The sequence below is a fragment of the Ambystoma mexicanum genome, chromosome 9, assembly GCF_040938575.1.
Source record: "Ambystoma mexicanum isolate Mex_15411 chromosome 9, UKY_AmexF1_1, whole genome shotgun sequence".
In the NCBI taxonomy this organism is placed as follows: domain Eukaryota; kingdom Metazoa; phylum Chordata; class Amphibia; order Caudata; family Ambystomatidae; genus Ambystoma; species Ambystoma mexicanum.
Window position 1 is genome coordinate 1,132,483,762 of NC_090931.1, and position 26,489 is coordinate 1,132,510,250.

At 42.9% G+C, this 26,489-nt stretch overlaps 1 protein-coding gene across 4 annotated transcripts in view; it reads right to left on the reverse strand.

Annotated features, from left to right (window-relative positions):
* Positions 1–26,489, reverse strand: part of LYPD6B (LY6/PLAUR domain containing 6B) — a 474,724-nt gene that overhangs the window by 25,700 nt on the left and 422,535 nt on the right. For all 4 annotated transcript variants that reach the window (XM_069616499.1, XM_069616500.1, XM_069616497.1 and 1 more), the window contains 3 exons: positions 24,853–24,998; positions 10,738–10,836; positions 388–518 (listed from right to left, as the gene is read on the reverse strand). In XM_069616499.1, coding sequence (XP_069472600.1) covers positions 388–518; positions 10,738–10,836; positions 24,853–24,961 — 339 coding nt within the window. In that variant the 5' untranslated portion in view covers positions 24,962–24,998. The remainder of the gene's footprint in view (positions 1–387; positions 519–10,737; positions 10,837–24,852; positions 24,999–26,489) is intronic.

A 26,489-nucleotide genomic window follows, 5' to 3' on the forward strand; every position in this document is an offset into this window, starting at 1 on the left:
TGTTGTTGGAGGCTTAGCCTCATTTATGTAAGGGCTGTGGCGAGGAAGATTCAGACTCAGAGTGAAGAAGATTACCAGGATGTTATCGGTTCATTCCGTTTCCACATCTAAAACGGGGCAACTGCCTGTCCACAGATAATACAAATACAGTAGGTTAGAATAATAGGAGCTGAATAAGATTCTTGCAAGTGTCATTAAAGATAAACCTATGGGTGATGTCACCTACAAGTTAAAGGAAAGTAGAATATTTGGTACAAATAAGGTCTGCACAGACTTTATCTGCAATATTTTCATTAGCCTAGGTAAATGTCTGAAAATTCCTAGAAATGTCAAATTTCTGAAAACGTCTGTAGATACATTTTTCAACAGTACCTAACCAAGTTTTACCGTATGGCCATGTTCTCTGTGATGGCGACATCCCAAGTCATGACATTCCTCTTTCGTAGCACATTTTTTGGTGACAGATTTGCTCCTGCCATGGCTTGCAATGTGATGCACTGTCAAACAATAGTGCGTATCTGTGAAGAAAAAAAAATACAAAATGTCTAACTCAAGCACTCTGGGAAGCATGTGTGTGCTATTCAATGAAACAATGCATCCACGTGGTAAAGCACACAAGTGATAACATCGGCCAGCGCATACCACACATTTCTGGAATCTCATCTACCTGAGAAGATGGTACCTGCACCAGTGAAAGATTTAATGCAATACTTACCTTACAGAAGCTCTGGCTTCATGTCAAAATAGATGACTTGGCGAAAATAACAAGCATCCCCACTGTCACAGAAACGCAGTGTTATATAATTAAGACTCTTCTTTAAGGTGAGCTGAGGTCAACATATCACCCCGATCTCTACTCAGATATGTCACAGAAATGCAGCTCGCTGTGTAAAGCTTTTGCTTCATGGCAGACTTGTGCATACCGCAGAAGTCTGTGTGGTACATTTAAAGGCCCCAAACAGAAGTCCCTTTCACATGAATGGCAGGCATTTTAGACACTGAAACAAACGGCCTGGCCTTTGTTTTTGTTTTTCAAGTAAATTTAAAGAGCCATGTCGAAAGGTGCTTACCTGTCATTACCAATTTATAAGCAGCATTTTAATTTATAAAAGGAAGGAGGAATCAAAGATCCTTGTCACATGGAAAACAGGATTTTTAAACATTGAAAACAAAAACGGCATGCATATGTGTGTGCAAATAAAAACGGTTTTAAAAGTAAAAGTGAAAAAAAAATCACTGTGCACAGGAAAATGTCAGGAAAACAAAACATGATGTGCAGGTTGACCAAAAGCAATGTATATTATGTTTCACCCACAAAACTCCAGTGACATTTGAAGAGCCACTTTGTCGTCATGAAAAAAATGTCAGCCCAAGGCAGACTCTTCTGCTGGCTGTGGGCAAAACTTCACAAGGACATCTCCCACTTCCAGCCTGGATTCACATCTCCCATCTAATGACTACCCGCAATAAAAATGTCCTGCTAAAAGCATCAAAATTCAGTGTCCTCCAGACTTGCTGGCTCTGAAAGCAGGGCCTTCTAGAAAAGTCATCCTTGGCTGGAGCACGACTAACATGTGTGAAAATGGGGACACCCACTTCCAAGAGCAAGCTTCCAACACAAAGGAGACTGATAAAGGCACAGGGCTGACCATGGCAAAACAAATCTCGGGGAGGCAGGATGGAGGGCCATTTGTCCCATGTTAAGATTCAGAATTCATTTTAAAAGGACTATTATCATTTAGGGATTTTTCTCAGCCATCATATGGTGGATGGATTTCATCTATGTACCATTTTTTTATGTCATTTCCAGGTGATTATGGGGATATAAAATTCATCTTCCTGTGACTCTGGGAACTGTAAGGGCTAGTTAAACTAGGTTTCTGGCTGAGTCCGTGAGCGGGTGGAAAATGAAATTAGGGATATGCTTAAACTTACATATTCATAACTGTGGTGCTTTTTATGGAAACGGCAGAAAGGTGCCACATGGCCGTACTATATGATATAGATTTGCTGGTCGACTTTATCTAATTCCCCCATGATTAGCTGAAATAAAAAAATATGTTTAGTTTGGCAGTTGCTAGTAAAATTATCAAGTTTTGATATATAACTCCTTGTTTTTTGCCAAAAAGTTGAGAGGAGAACAAAGAATGATGACAAATGGGAATGGCCATATGTTGCTCCAAACCCCTAAACCAATCCTGACTTGGAGGTTAGGTTTGAAAGGAGAGAGAAGGGTAACTGTCCAATCCTAGTTGCAGAGATTACTGCAGGGTACTTCCCCAAGATTGTAAAATTGGTGGTGTCATCGCTGCTATATAAGGAGAACTGCACTAGGACAGAGAGACACAGACAGGCAGAAAAAGGAGAAAGATAAGAGGACAAAGACAAGGGACAGACCCATCAGGAAGTCTGCAGAAACTTACCATCTGACAGCTGTAATGAGACACCAGAGGAGATTGCTTAGAGTGCATCTGGATTTAGCTGTCTAAGGAATCCCTCAAAGGTGACTGGGTGCTATGGTGGAGAGCGCGAGGCCGTGTTTGAGAGTAGTGACCCGACCCCTGCTCTATCTTTCCAGAGTGTCCTAAAATGCAGCTGGCTTTCCTGAACCTTAAACAGAGTCTTGCTTTGTAAGTAGAACTGAGCCCTGGGAAACTAAAAGGTGGGGGAGTCTGCTTGCCTTGAATCCCTTCCCTTTATAGTGGGCAGGGGGGCATAACTGTGTAGATCCTCAGCCTATGTAACCAAAAATATTAATTTAATCAATTCCCCATTTGGCAAAACACTATGTGGTGAATTTTGTTAAAATTCGAAATGAACAAAGCTCACATCCCAGTGTGTGCTGAAAACTATACCCTATAAATGAATTGGGTAATCCTTGTTGTCCAGCTGACCCAGACTTCTTTAAGGAAGGGGGGTAGGGGGGGTCTTTGTTCTTAAATCAGTACAACTTTTTTATCCAGTTTCCCCAACACAGGCCTTTTTCTCCATCTGCCTTCCCAACCTAGACCAAAGCAAGGGGGGTCAGAAAAATAAAGAAATCAATCACCTGGTGTTTATTTTAAACCAAAAGTGTGGGCAAAAAAAAATGTCCGTATGTATTTTTACCAATCTTAAAATCCTACTGCTACCCTTTTAAGCCTACTGGAAAATCAAAATCGCACAACATAAGTGCCTTTGTATTGATCAGAGTAATTATTTTGTGAAGTGAAATTTGCAGAAAGTAAGAATTGTGTCCGAGGGTAGCTTCTCAATAAACCGTTACGAGTCCTTCAAGCACAACCAGGGGTGGACAGGCCTAAAGGGAACTCTGGAGATTTCCTGGTAGGCCTCTGCACCCTGGACTTATTTTATATGATAACCTATTACATTTCCAAATTTTCTTATAGGAAAAGAGCTGGGCTTGCTGTAAATGAATAATACGGGACAACTTTCAACATTATTTCCAGGTCGTCTTTTGGTTGACAGTCCATCCCGGAGCACTTTTGTGCCAGCCAATTACACCCCCATAAAGTTAGAGCCACCCCAAACTGTACCCACCTTTGTACCAAAGCCCAGTGCCCAAACACTCTGCTTTCAGGTCATATTTTCACCCAGGACTAGCCCATTTTAGGATGAAAAACCTCATCCAAAGTCAACCCTTGCTGTGCAGGTCCCACTTTGGAGTCTAAACTACTGCTCTGAATACATCCCCGAAGGGAGCAATAGTGAGCATGACATCACCTTTTTGGAGTTCAGGAAGTGGCGATGATCTTTTGTCACGTGTCCCAGCTCAACTGAGTTTGCCTCAAGAACACCAGCCAGGAAACTAGTAGCAGAAGTGCATGTTTCATAGGACTACTGAGTCTTCCTCGTCAAAGAGGTTGTGCTTTTCATGCGCGGGCCGCACAGGCTTGGAATGCCCTGCCGGTTCCTCTACATAACACAACAAACCTCCTAACCTTTCGGAAACAGTTGAAGACATTCCTGTTTAATTAGATTTTGACTTGCCATCTGGCTTATATAGTGTGTACCCGTTTTCTTCTATGGTGCCTGGACGCCTTCGGGCTTTGGCGCCTTATAAAAAAAATAACATAATATAACAAAGAGGGGACTTGATTGATTTGGCTTCTTAAAAGATGGAAGAGATGGAGAAAGTAGATGTTACTCAGCCCAATATCCTAGCAGTCTCGTTACAATGATACACGTGGCCTGGTCAAACCATGTGCCATTCTAAAGCTCTTTCACTAAGACACCATGCAAGGAAAAGCCACATTGCAATACTCATTGAAGCGCTGTCTCTATAACATCGTGGTAAAACTGACATTTCTGAAACTACCTTAAACAATCAGCCCTTTGTTTGGACAAGCAAGGTCAACCCCATTGGCATTAAGGCCAAAAGGTGCATTATAAATGCCTGCAAGTATGCTTGTAAGCTACTGGGCATATATCACTATCCGTATATGTTGCACAATAAACACCTATGGTATTACCATTCCTATTTGAGGCAGGAGAAAGCGGCTAAAGCAGAGACGTTTTTATGGGAGGGCAACAGGGTGGGGCCCAGGGCTGCCTTATCTAAAGAAGCCAGTTCCCATTGTTCACATACCTTAAACGGAACACATCAGGATATTGTATGGCATGCTGTTGAACCTCTAAAGCTTTCTCTCATCTGTGCTTGTCAAGTACATTCTGCTCTTGCCAATTTATCCTCTAATGCCTGTTGTGTTCACTGTAATATACATAGTTTGTTTATTCACTTCGGCACAACTCCTGTAGCAGTCTTACTTTCTATGGGCAGTATGGTGACCATTCGCAATAGCCAAAGTTGAAATGCATAGGATACATTTGAGTGCTGCGATGGTGCCGAAGATAGCTCAGTGTGTTAAGCACTCATTGCAGCGATTTGTAATCATATGCAAGATTGAAATAGCAAATTCCACCAAGGCAGACTGAGAGTTTCCCCATGTCTGAAGTTGATAAACCTGTGTGTATATGTATTTAGTTTTGCAGCACAATAGGTGCTATTATTGCCTATGTACATGCACAAAACAGTGGTTGCTATTAAAACTAACATAGCCTTATTATGGTGAAGGTCTAGAAATCAGTTCCTTCAGGCAAGGGGCTGTAAAATCTAGACAGCCACCTCAACAATGAGCATAAAGTGTTAGTCTGGAGAAGTTATTAGGTACCGAAATTCACGACTGTGAAACGAAAGTGTTCTGCTTGTATCCTTGCCAGCTGATAATACAGTGATCCTGGGCACATTATTTTATATCACTGCTGTTGTCTGTAAAAGGACTTGCATTTTCTCATGTGTGTGACATTGTTTTGCCCCTACCAGATCTTACTTTTTATGTAGGGCATTTGAGTGGAAGGGGTTCTAGACAGAAGAGAATGAGCAATATGTCAAAGGCGTGTTGCAAGCATATTTAAGGTCTGCTCATTGGAAATCAAAATATGTTTTGAATTTTGTACAATTCAAAGGTTCTCATGTACATCATAAATAACAATCCACAAGCCTGTGCTTTGGGTGTATCTAAATGTTTAAAATACAAAAGAGAAACTCAGATGAAATATTTTAAGATCACATCAGTTAGTATGCAGTGCTTGTATACTTCCATTGATGATGGAGCCAATGACGCTAGATTCATTTCCATTTTGCATAATATGCGACTATAACATTTTGTTTTTAAACATTGTTATGTTGTGTTATGCAATGTGTGTACTTTCCAAGTCAGTTCTAGGAAACAGGATTATTTTAGTTCATGAAAATCCAATGTTAACAAACAAATTTGGCTTGCTTATGCTTAGAACTTGAAAAGAATGTTTAAATGCAAACATTCCAAATTGGGTGCAAATCCAAGCTTCACCTCTTAATCACGGTGCGATCTTGGCCATCTCATATGGCCTTATCTGTCAAAATTGCCAGCCCCTAAACCTTTTAAAACTATCAGCCCTTCAGAGTAATTTGGTTCTCGGGGTATGATCTTCACAAAGCCTCACTCATTGTTTCAATGGCTATAGTGTTGCTTCATCTGTTACAGGGAACATTTATATGTTGCACACCGTAGCTGTTCTCCAATGGCAAAACAACTTGAAAACCATGTCCCTCTTCTGATCTCAGTCTGTCTCTATGCAAACACCTTCCCAGTAGCTTCTAATCTGCGCCCACGATCTATGCAATGGTATGTGCACCTTTCTCGGTGCTTCCAATCTGCTAGAACAGGTTTGCATTCTGCGAGGCTGCTAACCTTAGTCCTCTGTCTATTCTGGTTTGTGTGCACCTTCTCCTTATGATCTGTGGCCTGCATTTATACCTATGCCTTTATGCCGTTCTCGTGGCTGCTAGTGATACAAAGTGTCCTGTGCCTGTGCTAGAATACACTGTTCATTATGCTGATGACAGCCAGAATTAAGAGGGTAAGAGGACTAAAGAGAGTACCCATTCGTATTTCGATGACTGTGAGGCAGCATATGAAGCTATGGGTTGTGATTGCAGTGAGGAGGATGTTATCAGATATTCTGGATCCCTGTAATGTCTTTGTTGAGGTGGAGGGGGGCCCCAAAGGTGTCTGCACCTTGGGCCCTAAATGTGATGTAGATGGTTTTGGGCTAAAGACCCCAAAAGACAGACCCTTGGCAGTATTGTGCATTCCCTTTTTAATGGATTCTGACAGGGAAGAGGAGGCACAGGGATGGACAAAGGGAAGCACTTTACTCTGTGGGAGTCGCCCCTGTCTGAAATATCCCGGTGCACTGCACCAAATCATTGAATATGCAGTGATTCCAATGACCACAGTTAGTTTGTGGTCTTCTAGTTCTACTCTGTCTGCATGTGTCAGTGTGTGTGTGTGTCGGCGTGTGTTTGTTTAGAGGTAGTCCCGGAAAAGGGGTGAGGTAGGGGCACACTATGGAGGGTAACTGCCACAATGTAAAATAAAAGTAAAGAGTCGGACTTGAAGACCACAAACTAACAGTGGTTGATAGAATCACAAAGAACCAGCTGTGCATATGTATGTGAACCAGGGCCTCCACAGACTGAGGAAGATTTCTCCAATTGCATGTGATGTGCTCACATGTAAGCGAATTGACTTTAATGATTATAAAACAATGCCATAGATGTTTACTATAATTTAAGAGACTGGACAGATTGGCTATTCAGAAATACATATTTAAATGTCAGTGCTCTGTGGTAAAAAAAAAATTATGAAATATGTTAAAAACTGAAAAAAAGCTTTTCAAACAGCTTAAGCAGAATGCTTCATGATAAAAGCTGTGCACATCCTGCAGGTAGGGTATTAAAAGCCCCACCAGGCTGTCTCGCGCCATCCTTTTTCTTAGATAAATTGGGTTAATGTGGTGAGTTACAAGAACTCCCCATCTTATTATGTGAGGTTGGTAAGCCACTTGGTACTGGGTTGGTCTGGCCGCCACCCAAGAGTATGGAAGGAGTGGGGTCCCACAGACTTGCCACCGCCCCCCCCCCACCAAGACACAGTATTGCACCCACAAAGGAACCTCAGATCCCGGCTTCACAAGAACCTAGGGGAATGTTGCTAAGGGCCAAGGTTTTCTGGACAGAAATGTGCCACCCAAATCTCAGACAGCTTTGACTAATGATGCTATACTCTGAGCTTCCCCGGAATATAATGTCACTGCCCCCCCCCCCGTAAACCTATTGTGGCCAGGAAAAGCATGCTTCTGAAGCCACAACACCCACTGTCCCCCTCTCCAGCCCCTCCCCCTGCCCTTCCCCTTGTCCCTCCCACAGAACATCAGGAGACCCAGATATGAAACCTGCGTGGAAACTCCAAAGAAATTCCAAGCCTACGAAGAACGGATTTCAGACAAGCACGTTCCTTGTGGTTTAGTAGAAATGCACTCCAGCTGATATTTATAAGTATAATTGTTCTTTTATAACGCACCTGACACGGAAGACCAGTTTCTAAGCGCAAGAACGGTATTTGAACCTGTGTTGCTACGAGTTGTCTTGCTTCCAGGACAAACGAGTTGTGCCTGACCCATCCTCCCGGCCCTTTCTGGGCACTCCCAACCCGAGTGCCCAGAATGCTGCAGGCACCCGTGCCAAAACAGAAGGACTTCCCAAGATGGTGCTGATGCTTGAATGCAAACAGCAAACGTGAGGAAAATCTCCCGATCAGTCAAACCAAAGCAGATCTAACAGGGTGGTTTAAATATATGTGAGGCTAACATCCGGTCAGAAAGCAATCACAAACCTAGAGATGGGACTATGATTGCCCAAGCCACTGTGTAGGGCCCGAACAAGTGCAGAATCCAGAGAAGCAATATAACAGCAGGGAAGAAGACAGAAGACTGGGCTACCTGGGAGCAGATAGGACTTGCCTTGGCTAACTTGCAGCAGCTACTCTGCAGACAGCTAAACCAGAGCCCTTCTTACCAGAGGACCAGCAGCTTGGAGAGAGGTGGACCAGTGTCAAGGAGAAGCAAGCCTGGGGGAAAATGCCTGACTGACGCATGACAAGAAGGTGAAATAATATTGTCTGCCTGAAAAGGACACTGAATGAAGATGGGGAGAACTATCCATTGAAGTTGAAGCTGTGAAACCCAAGGTCTGGGCTAGACCTACAGTGGATGCTGTGGAGCCCCAGGTCTGTGACAGAACTATTGCAAAGGTTTAGAAACCATGATTATGGAAAGACCTCAAGAACAAGAAAAGTGCTTTGGGAACACAGTTTACATTGAAGAAACCAAATGCTAAAATGGAGTCTACGATAAGGATCGTTACTCAAAGAACCTCAGAGGGGGAAATCTGGGAAAGTCTTCACAGAGCAGATGGATGCAGGAAGACGGATGAGAGTTCGGACTGAGCAAACCCTGGAAAAGCCTTGCCAGCAAGAATACTTTTTTTTTAACTTTAGTTTTGGATTAGGGGTTTTGAGATTAGGATTGATGAATTATGATGGCCGCCCTGTAGACATTTTGTGTTTGAAGCTCAGGGTAGCCAGGAGGAGGCTGAAAGTCTCCTTAGGATACAGTTTTGAGATGTTGTGTTGGCTCCAGCATTGAACATGACTTTGCAGCGTCGGACTTATAAGAAAAGGTCTGGAGCTTTATGTTTGACCTTGATCCCTAAAGGAGTTGAACATCTACCTGAATCCCCATTGTTTGGTTGTTTTATCCTGGCAGTTTTTACTATAGATCCTATCTCAACATTTGTGGTTCATTCCCTAGATCAGAGAGGTTTTTAAGTTCAACGCCCTTCCCCTTAAACCATAAAGTAAATTGGCTTAAACTATACCTTTAAGGTGTCCCGTGTGCCATTTCTCGGTCGTGCCACTGTTCCACTGAACCGACTGACTTCTTATATTATAGTAGTTACAGCTAAGTTGAAATCTTGGATTATTGCTATTGATTCAATAATGATGTGCCTATGCTGCCGTTTCACCCAAAGACCAGCAGTTTTCTCCAGTGGAGCATGTTGCTGCGGCGACTAGCAGGATATCTTGCAGAGTGATCCATCTACTGGGCTAGATCAGACGCCTTTCAGATATTCCTTTTTTTGGAGGAATACATTTGATCTATTTGGGGATAAAGGCAAATTAAATCATGGTGTAAATGTCACAAAGAGGTCAAATCGTAATAGCGCTACAAGGGAGCAGGAGCAGAGGGCTTAAATATGGGCGACTTTTCAAAGTCATAAGAGAACCAGGTATTTACAGCACGTGTTATAGAGAGAGTCATGCCCATTGCAAGGGGAAACAAGACTATCCTTATCATTATCATGATTATTCTTAGGGTATTGATTGCGTGCAGCCCTACCTTCGGGACACATAATAGACTTTGGCTACAGAACCTGCCACTGCAAATTACATTTTTTAATTTCCATCTCTGTTGAGGTGGAAATTTAAACAATATATAAAAAACACCTATGCCAAGCATGAGCTTTAAGATTTGGGACAAGAACATTATGCCAATGGCCTAAATAACATTGCTTATTTCACTAGATATTGGTTGCTATTTGGGAGGCCAGGTACAGGAACATGAAAGATTGAAGCACATCAGGGATGTGGTTTCATCTGTAGCAGTTCCTTCAAGTAAACACCTCTTACCCGCATTCTGCAGATGAGGGCCATCAAACAGTGAACTTGCATGTGGGCCACTATGTGTGTCTGCAGATTCCCTTTTGTGTGCCAGCAGAAAGCATACATGTTCTCCACTTGTGTTTATCCTGTGCACTGGCAAATGGAAAACAGTTGTTTGTGAATTGATCCCATTGAAAAACATTTTTTTTAAATGGCATACTTCTTGCCAAAAAATTAAAGTGGGGTCAGTTTCTACAGTCAGAAAGAGTCCCTTTAGTGTCAGAACACTACTGTGAAATCAAGCTGCAATTCAGTATGGCTGAAACAATGGAAACATCTACTGGAACAGCTGTTGTGTGTCAGTATAGTGCTTGCTGCAATAAAACAAAAGAGGACGTTTGTGTAATTGAGCTTAAATGTAACCCTTCAACGATGCTTAAAATTTGAATAATCTCTTAGCAAATCGCAAACTTTAGTTTACTCTGTAGCACTTATTTTTCCAAGACTTATGTTTCCTGAGAAGATTGCAATTCTTCAAAGCTCAATTTTTCGGAGTCAACATAAGGCAAATATATCATTACATCTGTGAGTCAACATTTACATTGATAGGTGTGTGCAGTGGCAATACATACAAGGCTTTATTTATGTAAATACCTGTGGAACAGATTGGCCAGTGGACGCTGGTACTTACGTTGAGGACACCACTTGTCTTCGGCCCACCTGTTGCAGTTATAATTGTCCAGCACATTGTCGCAGGTGAAACACTTAAAACTGTTCGGAAACGGAGTGGCTTTAAGAAATTAAAAGCAAGACACATGGTTATACAGTGAAAGAGTTAATGTGCCACTAGCAATGATTATTTTACAACTGTAAACATATTTCGCAATGGAACATGAAATGTGTCATCGTTTGCAAACCTTTATTATTAGTATCCTACAGTTTAATTAATAACTTTTAATACATTTCACTTCATCATTTCATCGCCGTCAATTCATACAGAGGAAAAAATATCTATGCGTCTAAAACCAATAGGATTTAAAAACAGAACACAGCTCTCGTTGGTTTCAAACGTGAACATTTCCCAAAGAGCATCAGAACTAACAGACATGTCGGACCCTTGCACTCTGGTTGCCTTTACTCGTGGTTCTACCATTGCACAACACTCAACGAGAAGATGGCGGACTGATTCCAGTTCAGACTCCCTGCAAAAATGTCACAGTCTGTTGCTACTTGGGATCTTGTGCCATCTCCCAGTGAGCTCAAGAGATTTTACTGCATTACATTTTAAATGCATGTAGTCCCAAACAAAGGGATTCCCATTAAAATTATGAATGTATGAAGGGACCAACTGTCTATCAGATATATAAGGAATAAACCATTCAGCAGTTGATTTAGTGATCAGCTGGACATGGATAAAAGCCTTCAGGGAGGCCCTCCTAGATCTTTTATGGAGGTAAAAATTAATCTCTAACGTGTCCCCAGAGAGCTCTTAATCCATGTATCAGTAAACCGCTTGATGATTGCAAGCGTAGAGCACTGCATGAAAACAACTTTAGGAGAGACCACTTTGAAATCCTCTTTCAAATTGCAGTTTCAAGTTCAGAAACAGCCTCCAGAGACCCCAAAGCCCATACCTCTGCAGCATAGGTAATGATAGGTAACATTTTCATAGAGTACAATTAACCAATGTGCACACGGAATAGCCTCCTCCCTTTGGTGCAAGGGGGCAGATGGCCCCCAGTGTATTTGCGGTTCGACCCTTGAGTTTGCTCAGATGTAGAACACTTGTAATTATTGTATCAAAAGTAACTCCAAGGTATATGTACTGGCTGACTACTTCAATGGGAAAACCCTTCAGTTTCAAACTGGCTTGTGCCGCTCGTTTACGTTGGAAATCAAAAACCATAATCTTGGTTTTAGAAGTATTCACTTTGAGTGAGTTATCTGACAAATAGATATTAAGGTTACCCAATACTGTTTGAAGTCCACGAGGGGTCAGATCTAGGATAACAATGTTGCCAGCATAACTCATCCATTGTACCACTTCATCACCAAGTTTAGTTGGGGTACAATTCAGATCAGCCAGAGCCTTCCCTGTGTCAGATAAGTATAACTTAAATAACAGAGGGGCTAGGATACAACCTTGTTTTAGTTCAGTGTGAGTGTTAATCCAGCCTGAAGTTCCCCCCCATTGCCCTCCAACCGTACTTTAACCTGGGTCGTATCATGCAGCATCATTATAATTTTTAATAAGCCAGGTTGAATCCCCCATCTGATCAATTTCCCCCACTGTCTTGCACGGTCGTCTATGAATACCACGTAGACAGGTCTTTTGCAAATCTGCCGTAATTGCTGAATGATGGTTGTAAGTGCTAAAGCATTGACTGTGGTAGAGCAACCTTTTCTGTAACCAGTTTGGTTCCACGGCATGATATTTTCAGCCTCAACCCAGCTGGTCAGTTCCTCGAGAAGAACCCTAGCAAACACCTATGATGGCACGTCAAGTATCACCAAAAGGCGATAGTTGTGAGGGTCAGCATGAACAAGGATGCCGTCGTACCATGAGTGAGGTAGTGTTTGGGTGGCGGCCATACAGCCAAAAAGGTGATGGAGAACGTCTGCCCATAAAGTGACATTTGTTTTTATGAACAAATTACAAAGACCATCTGGGCCAAGAGCACGAGATGAAGTACTGATTTTAATCAGCCTGGCAACTTCTTCCTTGTTCTTTTCAAACTTCTAGCCCGCAGGCAGGTGGTGAATGCTATTTTGTTTCGGATTAGGACCAGCTAAAGTATCAGAGATAAATGCTATCCATTCAGGTTCAGAAACTCAGTTTATGTCAGAACGGGTCGTGTTATTTCCATTTATGATCTGCCAGAATTTACGTGGGTCATTGGTTAGGGTAGTTGAAACCAAATCTCTCCACATTTGGCAATCTCTTAGCTGTCGATGGAGTCTGAGCCACTTAATGTATTTGGCCCTAATTAGCCTCCTGCCCGTAGCATATTGTGCTTGATCAGGGACAGAGAGGGCCAGACAACGTAGCTCTTTTTGGATGGTTTTAGTTTTGTCCTTGATCGTTTTTATCATAATCAAGTTGGTGGGTTTTGATCAGTCCGCTGGCCCACCTATTTTTTCCCATAGTTTCAGGAGGAATGCTCTCATTAATAAGTGCAACACACTCTTCATATTTTTTCATTATCGAAAGGCCCAAGAGCTGATCAATGTCAAGTTGTGAGGTCGACCATGATGGTGTAAAGTCTTTAAACACCTTGTGGGCAGTGGCCAGTGCGGCCTCTATTTTAGTTGAAGTCCACACAACACGAGTCAGTGCGTTGTTAATCGAGGCTATCCCGGTTGTGTGATCTCCAAAAGTAGGCCTCTCAATATCAAGACGTATGATGATGAATACCCATATTAATTATCAAAGAGGGTCTGTTGGCTACAAACACTTAATTGTATTGGAGCTTGTAGCCGTTGACCTTGTATACCGTGGGGTACAGTCTGAAGATCATGCTACGTTCATCATAACAAACCATCTACAATAAAGCAAAGTCACCCAATTGATAGCATGGGTACAAAAACGTGCAAGCCTAGATTCAAAGACTGTTCCTGAGGAGTGTACATCATTTGGCTTAGCCACTGAGTTTAGATTACTGGGAATCCTAGAATTAAAATCTCCAAACAACTAATGGGGGAGGCACAAAATGCAGAGTCAAACCATCCCTCTAGATCTTTTAAGACTGTTGTATGAGGCTCAGCATAGTGGGGGTCATAGATATTAACAAGGATAATTTCATTTGGCCCAGTTCCGTCAGTGAGGATCATCCTGCCTGCAAGAATGTTGGGAGAGTCACAGTTAATCTCAGTAAGTGCTATGGGCTTCTTTACTCCCCTATGGTCTACCTATTTTCCCTTTAACCACGTGCTTTTGAATATTGGCCCACCCATCCAAAACTAGAGATTCCAAAAGCCAAGTTTCCTGTAATGTGATTGTACTGAAACAATCTATGGTGTCTAGGAGGCCATCTTGTTCATATAAGTGTTGATGCCCCCTAGTATTCCAACTGAGAAGTAAGAAGGTGCTGGTAGGAACCCTACATTTTCTTCTGGTGGACCAGCCCTGCGAACCATTCCCAATGATCATCATCATTAGTTGACCCAGGTCCCTACCCCCACCCCCTGTCCTTGACGGACCAAGGTTGAGCCCCCAAAAATCAGCTTGTAGAGATGTTAAAGATTGTGAGGGAGCATGGGATTGGTTACAATCTTCCCGGCCATCAGTGGCTGCCTTACACCGTCCAGGTGCTCCACCTCTATTATCCAAACTGGGACATTTTTTGCAGTTCAGAACAAAACATTCATACCCAGCTCTAAAGAAGAGTTGGGTATGATCAACAACATAGTCAACCATCCCGTCAGACAAGAAATATACTAAAGATGTGACAAATTCTTCTTCCTCGCACTGCTAAACAGTTTTGATGGCATTACTCCCAATAGTGCGCAACAGAATAATGGAGTGAAACAAATCCAAAACCTGTGCACGGTTCAGGTAGTCGTGTCGATCTTCCCGAAAGAGTCTTCTGATTTGCAAAGCCTTCTCTGTTTTGACAATGTTAGGTTCAAAGTCTTGCATACGAGTTCTGGCTGAAATTGAACACACATTTGTTTGAACCTCTGCCGTAGTAATGATATATAGGATATGATCTGGCATTTATAACAGGCCCATACACAAGTGTTTCAAGGCGCAAAATGCAGCGGCATGGATCTGCCCCTGGGCACGGAAATAGAAATCCTGGACACAGAGGTTTTGGACCTAGCAGGGATGTTGAACAATTGGTTCAGATTGCATACAGGAACGAAACCGCGTTGACTTTTACTTCCGGTTGCCCCAGCCTTTAATTTGTTTTGATGTTCCTGTCTCCTCTTTTTACCAACAACAGGCAAGACAGACAGAGTCGTGGTCAGGTCTTGAGTGTTGGACTTTGTCACCTGGCTGTTCGCAGGGGTGGTCACTTCGACAGGAGCGCTCATGTTTGTGATAGAGAATGATGTCTGCACGGCACAGTTGTTCCGAGGTTGTGCCACCTTCATTTCATCCTTCATGCTCACATTCCAAGGTGGCATCCTTACTTATTGCCTCCTGGGCGCATGCCAAAGTCACATTAGTACATGGCACTCCTTGTGTTCTTTTTTGTCATTTTTGCTATTTGCAGCATGTTGATCAGTGTTGATCCCATTGACAGGGATACCAACACCCTTAAAGCCAGGGAAAACCTTCCCAAAGCTAGAGCCACTGCTGGCGACTGAGTTAGCGGCAGCTGTGGCCTTTTTGTTATTGCGGTTTTGATCAGCATACTTCTGCCATGTGGCCTTCCTTTGTTTCCGTATATGCCAGGCAGCTGAGTCAACAACAGAGACGGACTCCTTGTTAGATGACAACGGGGCTGCAGATGTTTGGTGGAGGGGTCCTGATGGCTTACACTTTGGGGGTTTTGTCGACATCAGCCACTCCATATTGGTCCCAATTTCCACGAGATTACTAGAATGACCAGTTAAAATGAACTCCAGTTGTTTTGAGGAGCTTACGTGTTTGCCCGTCATGGAATCGTGTTGCTTTGAGTGGGTCAAAATGTCATCGGATCGAGTGAGGAGTGTGGTGAGAAGATTCTCTAAAACTCCAAACATAGAGGCAGAGTCACAACTGATTACACTACTTGCACTAGACAGAGGAGTTGAATACATTCAGTGTGTTTGAAAGCATTCCATCAAGTGGTGAACCACCATTATCTGCAAGCACAGAGATGGGCTCATTGAAATTAAAGGACAAGTTAAGTTTGTTTAAAATGGTAGATGGATGCACCTCTGCCGATACTGCCACCAGATTGTCAATGAAGATATCAGAGTCAGTGACTGCATAAGTAGGAAGATCGTCGCCACATCTTTTTGGCAGAGTGTTGCTGTTAGTATTAACCTCAAAGGCGGGTTCAACCACCTTAGAGTCAGAGGTTACGTGATTCACTCCAGGACCAGCCACAGCACCATTCGGGGGCCCCTGAGGAATCTCTCGGCCTCCAAATCCATCATGCATAGATCGGGCTTCACAAACAAGAGTAGATGGACCAATGCCCCCACCTAAGGCAGTTGAAACAGACTCAATAGGTTTTGTTCCCAAACATGTGACAGAGATCGAGTGCTCTGCCATCCACTGATTGCTGACGTCAGAAAAGGGGGCGGGGAGTTTGTAGTATTGTCACTTCTTGAGGGGGAAGCGTTGGTTCCCTTGCGGATCGAATAAAAATCCATAATTTTGGACAGACTTGGAATGCAGCCCTTCACGCATCTAACCGAACAGTCTTACACGGCATGATTTGGCAACATGATTAAGAAATGGGTCTGCATTTATATTATCTTCAGCAGTGGTGATAGACAAGCTCTTAATAAATGGCTTGCCTTCCTGGGAGCTGGACGAATCCGGCACTATCTCTGCGAGGTGTTTGGCTTTGGTGTCAAGCTCACTTCCGTCAGGGATGTTACCTTGATTGGGCGGTAAGCTCGTTGAGGAGGAGGGTCGATAGATTAATAAGGGTTGCTGTAGTCCTAAATGTAGCCAGTGCGGCAGTTTGCTGCTGCGGGTGCCCCAGCTCTGACCTATTTGCTCACTTCGCAACCCGCACTGCGAACGGCCCCGTTGATTTCCGCTTCGTTATTTTGCCACTTGGATCGTCAGTGATGAAAAAGAAAAGTGTTCTTACAGCTGAGAAGAAGTTGCGATAATAATATTGTGGCTTTCGTACTTTGAAAACAGAACACAGAACACTCTGCTGACTTATAAACATTCTTAACATTCCAGAAACGTCCTTGCTAGGCTCAGCATTGCCACTATTGCAATGGATGTTGCAACTTTACCCAAATAAAAACATGTATCGTGTTGTCTGATCTAAGCACTAACACACCTTCTTTCCACATCCTGTTCATTGGATCTGATGCAATGTATGTTTGCAAACACAGATTTAGCAATGCAAATAAATATCCCTGCTGCTAAGGTGTTTCAATTCTTACTAGAAAGCGAGGGATACGGTGAGGGAATTGTCACAAAGACTCACACTGGAGCAAATCTGGAGCAGCGTGGAACATCTCCGTGATGCTCCGGAGCAAAGATGCTCAGGCCTAAGATCTGCAATGCGTCACAACAAGGTAAAGTTTGATTGGAAGAGTCTAGTTCTCAAACAAAGGCACTGCGCGTGCAATGTGGTGTGCACAGTGGCTATTACTCACAGTGTTCGATATTTATGCAAGAGGTTGCTTGGGACCGAATGAGAAAAGCCAAGCACTTTGGGTCTCAAACATCGCTTCAATCAACATTTTCACTTTGTTGTGCAAACGGAAACCCAAGTGTGCGTTGTGTATATTTTAAATCGTTTGGTGTGGCAAAGAAATGTGTTATTCATCCTACACAGGTGTCGTATACTGTCGTGTGTACATGATTTAGTATAGAAAGTTTCCAAAGAATATACATTATATGAAGGCATGAAGACAAGGAAGAACAATTGACGAGTACCTGTTAAGACATCTACATTTGTGGGGGGTGGGTTAAAGGACAGCGACATTAAAAGGATGTTAAATGGGTCTGCTGTTAAAAATCTAAATGTTTAAAAGAAATGAGTGACCTACTTTTGAGTGTCACATAGGTTGCAATTGTTTAAATGTCATAGTTTTAAACATAGAATCAGCATTCTAGCTGCATATGTAAAAATGGTTCATTTTATTTGAATGCAGAAAACTGGGGAACAAAAGCGACATTAGCTGGGGCCTGGCTTAAGGAACTGAATTCTGCCCACCAGCTACCCCCGACAGGAGTTGAGACTTGCACAACAGCTGTGTTCCCAGGCCTATCTGCCTTTTGCTGCTCCCACCAAAAGGGATATGACACTTCCCTGATTGAATTACCTGGGCTCTGCAGGAAATTGAACAAAGCCCTGTCCTGACTCAGGCAAATGTTTTATTATGGGGGCCGTAAAAAGTGGCTTCCTCCTGGAAGTAAAGGGGAGGAGCACTGCCTGTGAGAGCAAGCTGGCTTGGCAGAACTGGAAAAACCAGAAATTCAACCTTGTGCTGGGGGGAAACCACACCCCTGTAGCCAGAATATGGTTTTAGAAAAAGATGAATAACTCATAGTACGGACTTGTCATAATTATTTAAATGATACCATAATTCTTGTGATTTTTCTGCCCACATTTTAAGAGGTTTTTAGAACCGGTGGCATGATCTGGGGGCAAACTAGCAGTTAAGAGGGTATTACTTAAAATGTATGCATGTTAAAAGTCTGATACTTCATCAAGTAATGTCCATTCTCCTTGCGCACATGTGTGTAAATTTGGGGTAATGTCCGATATTGCGAAACCAGTTAAAAAGTGCAAATGTCGCCATTTCTGAATGCAAGCTCCCAGGAAGAGCAGATTTGGACAGGGTATACCTCCTGTGATATGTGATGGGTGCATGTAATTGTAAACAAATGTGCACCTGTGCAAATATGTTTTTGGATCAAATATAGATTGTGTGTAATTTGACAGGGGTGGGTTCTCTGTACCATAAACAGACCTCATCATGATGACACTTCATTTCATTCCCCCAATCAAGGGGAAGCGGATGAAGTGGCCAATGACAAGTGGAGAGGGGTAGAGCCTAGTGATGCTGCACACACACCCATTTTCAAAACACATAAAAGCAGACAGTCAGGACAGATAGGGACCTTCAAATCCATTTGCTGCGGGACGCTCTGCCGGGAAAATCCATACTTTACCTCCATCAATCTCTAGAGAAAGCTGTGCAGAAAGATCCAGACTTCAAATCTATCCATATCCAGAACCAGAGGCAGAGCAGAGCTGACCCAGATCACTGTGAAGTGCCGAGACCAGACCAGAGTCCAGTCTAAAACCTGACCAGACCCGTGGCGAGGCCCATTCTATTTCTAAATATATTGTGAGTACATAGCAGAACTGTGCAGAACCAATCTCTTAGTTAAAATAATCTAATCCAAGCTATTTTAATCTAAGTAGAACTGCCTCCTAACTGTCACCTGTCATTTGCAAAGCTGTCACCTGTCATTTTCTAGTTGCTAGCTGTCACTTGTCTTTTTGAACTTTAAAATTTCAAATCTGAAAAACGACCTTTACCAAATCGCTCATATCTCCGTGACCGTTTGTCCTAGAGACTTGCAGTAACTTTCCTCTGACAGCTGGGAATCGTGGCTTTTCTACGAACCTAGAACCGCATTCCTACCCCCGATACTTTTGCCGCAATCGCGAAAAACGCACTCGCGAATTTGCCGCGATTTGCAAATTTCTCAACGTGTGAAAACAGCAGTTTTCTTGCTTACAGTTGCCAAAAATTCGTTTAACCTGCTAGTTACTCCTAGATCCTTGCTAAAGTGAGCCTGGACTAATATTAACTTGATACCACTCACCCTGAACCTCTAGAGGGAATTAAAAGCATTTTAGCATATTTTTCACTTCATTGCCAGCACATATAAAAGCATTTTGGGCCTGTGTTTCCAACTTCTGTAGTCTAAGCTTGCTGGGGTGAACTGAATTACCGTTGATTGCATTTCTGAGAACTGTGTGCTTTCCTTCCATTTCCTTGCATTGCATAAAGGGGGGAGGGGATTGCCAGAGAAAAGTGATTACATTGTTTTGTTGAAATCATATTGAGTATTTTCTGTATTGCATTTTTCATTCAACATTACATCCATCTGAACTTATATAAAGTATTCTCTACCACCTTATTCTTCTGTTCCTATTTACAAGTGTGCTAGTGCCAGACTATCCATTATTGATTACTGATCAGATTAAGTGTGATATCCAATTATTAATTTATTATAAAGTGTGATATATATCTATATTGTTCAAATTATCAAATAAACCTTTAAACGTGCAAAACAGAACTACTTCTTGGCTCAGTGGGGTCAGGAGGATTCCAAGAGAGGGGTGTTATATAGGGGTAGTCATCCAGAACGCATGAACTGGACATAAAGATATATCAATAAGGGTTTCCATTCAGTATCCCAGACTAGGCATTGACTTAGCTGTAGTGTTGAATTGAATCCTCTTACAGGGGGAAAGTTGGAGGAATGGCGCTTAGTTAGTGCAATTGTGGAAAAAGGTCAGTGTTGCTTTTAGTAGTCTCCTAAACAGTGTATGTTTTTCTTGTGACATCAGGTTAGGGTGCAATGAATTCCAGAATGGAACTTTTTGAGGGCGACGGGCAAGGGTGGGGACGGGGGGCGAGGTAGACCTCTCCAGCTCGTCTAGCCTAGTTGTGCAGATGAGGTTTACTACTAAACTGTTTGCACCTGTTCTATGCCTGTATGCCTTAAGAATGTCTTTGGGAGATTACAAATATACTGTGACACACTGGTAACCAATAAACAAAAAATGCACAACTACACGTATGTGATCATGTTTGTTATGTAGTCCCAGTCTCGTGACTTGGCTCAGCAGCTTCACTTGTTTTAAGCATGAATTTCATTTGTATATAGCACTTCATTCCAGCTTCTTGGAGCTGAAATAATTGGCGTTCTTATTACCCAGGTTATCAAGCTTTTAAAATGAAGGATTGAGGCAGCCCTTCTTGGATTCAGGCCACATACAGGTATCGAAGGAGTCCGCAAGCACTTAACTCCCTGAGCTGTCCTATCAGCTAGTTAGACGCCACAGCAGCAGTCTAGTCAAGCCACAAAGAGAAATGTTGTGATCGCTGTGCTGTGCTGGAAAAGACATGCAGCTGCCGGATATAATGAATGTATTACGAGTCCCAGTTGCAGAGAACTTTTTAATATCTCGGCTTCCTTCTGGCCAATTACAAAGCCTCCATTGTTTCCGTGTCAACCCCCTAGCATTGCTTTATGTTGTCGAGGGGCCAGATAAGTGGCATCACCGTTCAAAAGGCCGACAGTTCTATTAAAAATAAAAAGAATCCTGGATCCATTTCTACCTTGGGAGGAGCTAAAATCAAAGCTTACAACAATGTACGCAGGAGGGTTCACCACTTACTCCTGTGTCGGAAACATTAGCTACCTGCGGTGCATGAAAACCTTCGAAGCACTCATGAAAGAATGGAAACCGTTGCCTCCTGAGACTTCAGGAATGGTGCAACACTTGCATTTTCAGTCTATAGGTAAGCCAAAGGCTTCATCTCGGAGAGTTGGAGTCTGAACCACGTATTGGTGTCTAGGCCTAGCCACACTGACCATCTTTGGACCAGCATTGGAAACTCTCTAGACCCCCACTTATAGGGTTGCAGGAACTGTGGACTCACTTCTCCTCTGTGCCTCTTTGAAGTTTATATGCCATGATCCCATCACCTTGGACTACATTTTTCAGCATATAAAAGTGCAGCACTTTTGAGGCCTTGTATAATAGAAGTAGCACTGGGGTGCTTCTAAATGCATCTTACTTTTCTAAGGGGAAGAGCAAGAGTGGCAGGCAGGCCCCAACTTATGTCTGAACTTTTATGCCAAGCGGGAGGGTGAGAGTGGCCATGACAGAAGTCTTACGTTGCAAGCATGACACCACCATACAAGGTTATGGCTTAACTAAGGTCAACAGCAGGGCTGAATTAGTGCTGGTCTTCTCAACTCTGGCTTCTCTGTAGAGCTGCAGGAGCCACCAGCAAGGAAGGTGGCGAGAGAAGCTGGCATGGAAGAGCATGAACACCAGCATCCACAGAGAGAGGCAGCCATCTTTAGGCCTATTCTTCTTGGAAGAAAACATGCTCTGCACTGCTGTACTTAACTGGTTCAACAGCTTCCACTATGCGCAGTGCTGATCAGTCATCAGAAGCCTGGTGAGGATGATCATCATTACCGCTTGCTGATATCTAGCAAGTTCAATTCCCTGGCTGCTGGAGCAGAGATGATGATGATCTCATAACATGCAGGCAGATCACCTGCTCGCACACAGCATCCTCCAGCTACTTTTCATAGCTTGGTACTGTCTTGGAAGGAACCCCAGAATACAATACAAATCCATGATATGTTACTGGCTCTGATCAAAATCTGCTGCCACTTTGAAGAAGCTGCCAAAGTTCCTTTGTGAGTGAGTTCCACGACTTGAAAGAGCCTCAACGTGGTCAATGACAATGCTACTCGTTTATACTGGATACTAGTGGTGGGGTTGCTGCTCTTTGAGAAATATATACACAGTTTGGGGAATTTGACCAGTGCACACATGAAATTCACACGTAGGTTCGACAACGTTTTCAAGAGGTGCAGTAGCTGTCAAACAATGTGCATGTCTCCTTTCCGCCAGGAGCACTGGCATTTGGGCTGCCAGGGATTTGCACCTGCTTGACCCATTTTTGTCAGTGTTGGTGTCACTCTCAGATGTGTAAGAATGAAAAAATGGTGTCAACTGTAAAGGTCAATGCGCAATTCCCCAGTCTCAGCAGCAGGGGAGTCGACCCAAAGCTTCACATCTAGAGATGCATTCAGAGAGGTAATCCTAAACCGGGCGCTATCCTGCCACTGCTGAATGTGGTAACGGGTTATAAAACTAGTCTTCCAATATGAACTGTGTCTCTGATGTTGGTCATACAATGATCATACAATAGATAAAAAACCTAAGTATGCCTCCCAGAAAACCCAAATACTGCAAGTATGCTTTTGACAAGGAATACTGTTTTATTCACTGCGGCAAAAAAACATGTTTTAAGGCATTAATATTTGCCAAGTATATGTTCTCTGGATCAAGTAATTTTCTTGTAATAGAGATGTCTACATGGATTAATTCAGCCTGGTACCCTATTTAGATTCTATTCATCAAACAATTCAGAACGATTTATGTGTAGTGTCACCAATCGAGGGTATTTGTCACTTTCCTCCAATGGGGAGCTGTCCCCTTTGAGGCTAGGGAGGTGCGCCTGCTCCGCAAGAGCCTCCCTATGGGGTTGGTCAGGTACGACATCACTGAGTGACTCCCCCTTATATGGGACTGCCTTCCATAATGAATACGGTCCCCTCCTCCTATTTGGCTTCAGGCAATGTTGAATAAAACACACTATCTACAGGAAAAATATATATCTCTTTAACGGGAGCTTTGCATGTAAGTGGCATGAGTGGATCACAGAGGAAGAGAGAGTATGGTGCACAGGTGAAGCCCCGATGTAATTACGCCTTAGAGAGGCTGAACTGAGAGAAGCAGCAGAGCCTGCAGCTATTTGGAGGTTGGAGAACGCCAGTCGGACATGCCAGCGGCCCGGCAAGGCAGACTACTGAGAAATTGTTGGGAGGTCGGGGTGCGTAGAACCTTCTGATGTGGTGGTGTGACTACAACAATACCGGGGCGGGCAAAGCACCTGTTTATCAACAACGAGACCAGTGCAGCCGGGAGCACTGAAAGCTCCCACCTGCCAGTGTCCACTGAATGCAGCATCCTGCAGAGATGCTGAGAGCGGGATGAATGCGAAGCCCGAGACCAGAAAGCCAGAACGCCAAGCAACTTACCCGAGTGAGTGCTGAGCCCAGCCGGCTCACCAATGATGAATGCAGGTACCAGGGTGAACGAGAGAAGCAAGATGCTGCCGGGATGTATTATGAAGAGAGAAACGTGTGAAAGCCATAAGGGTGATTTCGAACAGTGAATCAATATCACTGAACATATCAGGGATGAGCAAAGAATTTAATGAATAAGGTTGAAGGTGAAACTGAGAGAAATTGGAAACAAATTGAAGAGAGGGCCCCTGGAATGGCCATGATGACCCCTATGCGAATGTTGACCAGCAGGATGAGGAATGAAAGGTGTAACCTCGCTGTTTGGCCTGTCATCGACTACACCAATGTATCAAAGATATGACAAGAGATATTCTCTCAGACAGCCATTGAAACCGTATCCAGTTGATGGTTTCGAGGAGACATAGATCACATCAATGGATCAGATCGACTGACTATAAAGCCAGGTATTGATGATATCATTAGTGACATGACAACATAGCCGTGTTAGCCATGAAGCACATATATCTCCATGCATGAAGCTACACAGACATACTGTGCTGTGAACCTTTTCTTTCGTTCGCCAACGCAAAAATGCAAGTCGCAGAATAAACGTGGACCAAGCTTGCATATGCTTTATGGCAACTAACTACAAGAAGCCATGAAAACTCATAGGGAACCTATAAAGTGAATGTAGTGAATTAGGTAGGAAAAGCCAGGCCTCAAGTACATGGAAGGGGAGAGAGAAATATTATGTACCACAGCCCATGTGCTGGAAAATAATCGATACCGTCTGCTTCCTTACTTCCTATACTGTGTAGATGGGACCGTATTCTACCATCAACATGGTTATAAAATTCTACTCATGCACTTCCGTAGCAACATGCAGTTACACATGGTGTATGCTGATAGGTGGGGAATTGTTACTGTATCCTTCTGGGAGGCGGATTTCAGAAAATCTCAGAATTAACTGTCCACCCTCAGTGGCTCAACAACAACAATGATTTAAGTCAGTAATCTGTTCATGAGCAACTGTTACTAACAAGTTGCTTCTGCTAAAGGTGCTTTTTTTATATGATTGAAGTCCTCACATACCACACAGTGGCATGATGCAATATTCATTTCATATGCACAGCCCAAGTATTCAACATACCCAATGCAGTGACCTCATTTTATATATTGTCAAGAGAAATGCAACAAAAAGCTGCAAGTTAGTTAAAAACACATTTTATAACTAAAAAACAGAATACAATTTAAATAAATGAAAGCCGGTGTGCCACATTTTAGGTTTTTTAATGAACTGATGGATCTACGTACGGTCCACTGGAGGATTCACATTGTAGAAGTTGATGTTTTTGCTTAGGTTGCCAGGTAGGATAAGCACCTGCATGAAGGCAAGGAATAGAAGATGATGGCATAACAGCATGGTGGTCACTGCGCGGTACAAGCCCAATCTCTCACACCTAAAGCAAGGAAGACACATCAGTTAGTCTATTATAGCCCCTTCAAAATGCCTCTCTATGCGTATACATAACAATATTTTTGTGAAGTTTTAGCATTAAGTATCAAAATTGTAAAGTACAAAAAAGGATGTTTGCACGTGGACCAGCTCATCTCTTACTTCGGAATAATACTCTTCAAAATCTGAACATCCATCCCTGAAGCTATGGCTATTCTCGAAATTAGATAGTAAAAAAGAAATTCATATTGAGACAAGAAGGAATGTTTTAGACTTGTGATGGGATCTCAACAATGTTGGCGTAAAAGCCAAAGTAGAGCGCAATCTTTTTATAAAAAAATAGAGGTATTCAGGTGGTCCAGATATCTACAACTGGTCTCAGATTGTCACTGGGGTCATTTTAGTGATCATGAATGTCACTGGGAACTTGACCTCAGGCCCCAGCATGAACTCTTTCTCTTGCTAGTTTGTTCCTCTCTACTGCCATTGGGGACTTCTACTTCAAGTCCCAGCATGCATTATTCACCACGTTACTCTCTTTCGCCATTGTGGCCGGTACTTTGAGTTTAGGCCTCAGGGTGTATTCTCTCTCTTGGGAATCCACTCTGTAATTATGCCTGGGAATATGGACATTTCATCTCAGCATGCGCTATGCAAGTTAATTTGTTTCCAGGATTCTTAGGAGCACTCACTCCTGGTTCCAGCATACCACTTCTCTCCTTGTATTCACTTTTTTATGTTTTAATGAAATACATTTTCCTGGTTCTAGCCATCCACGTTTCTGATCTTTTCCACTTCCTTACTACGTTCTAGGAACATTCTCTCATGGTTCCAGCACTCTGGATTTCTCATCTTTTTCCACGTTGCTATTGTGTTATAGGAAGTGTGATGAATACCCACAGAATCCCAACCTAAAGTCTCCTCCCCCCAGGTGGCATGGGGAAGTCACCCGCAACCAGATCTTAACCATGGGGGGTGGTATTAGCTGGGTAGAAAACCTGAGAGGAGGATGCCACCAAAGTAATAGGGTGACTGTCAGGAGACACAAAGTATTCATCTTTTTCAGAGGGTGAGATTTCCATAATTCCGGAACACCTAATGGCTTTTTGTCAGAGTAAGACTTCTCTCCCCAAAATGACTCAACTTGTTAATGGTAGAAAACCTTTGGTCAGCGAGGGAATAAGATATGTAAGAATCAGAGAATCATTATCACAACTTATGATAGTTATGATTCCCCCTTAGGTTTGCACTATAAAGCCAACAACCAACCATTAATTCCTTTAAATACTTCCCCTAAACTAATATTCTATAAATCATGTCACAGGGTGAATTAGATAAAGTTGAAATACCTCCGAACATTAGGGACTTCCAGTCCCATAATGCTCCATTGGGACGAGGAAGAGGAGCTCAGAGGTGCAGAACAGTAGTGTACAGTCTAGTGGTTCTAATGACACACACCGGAACAGGATTTGTAAATATTTAAAGCCCCTTCAGG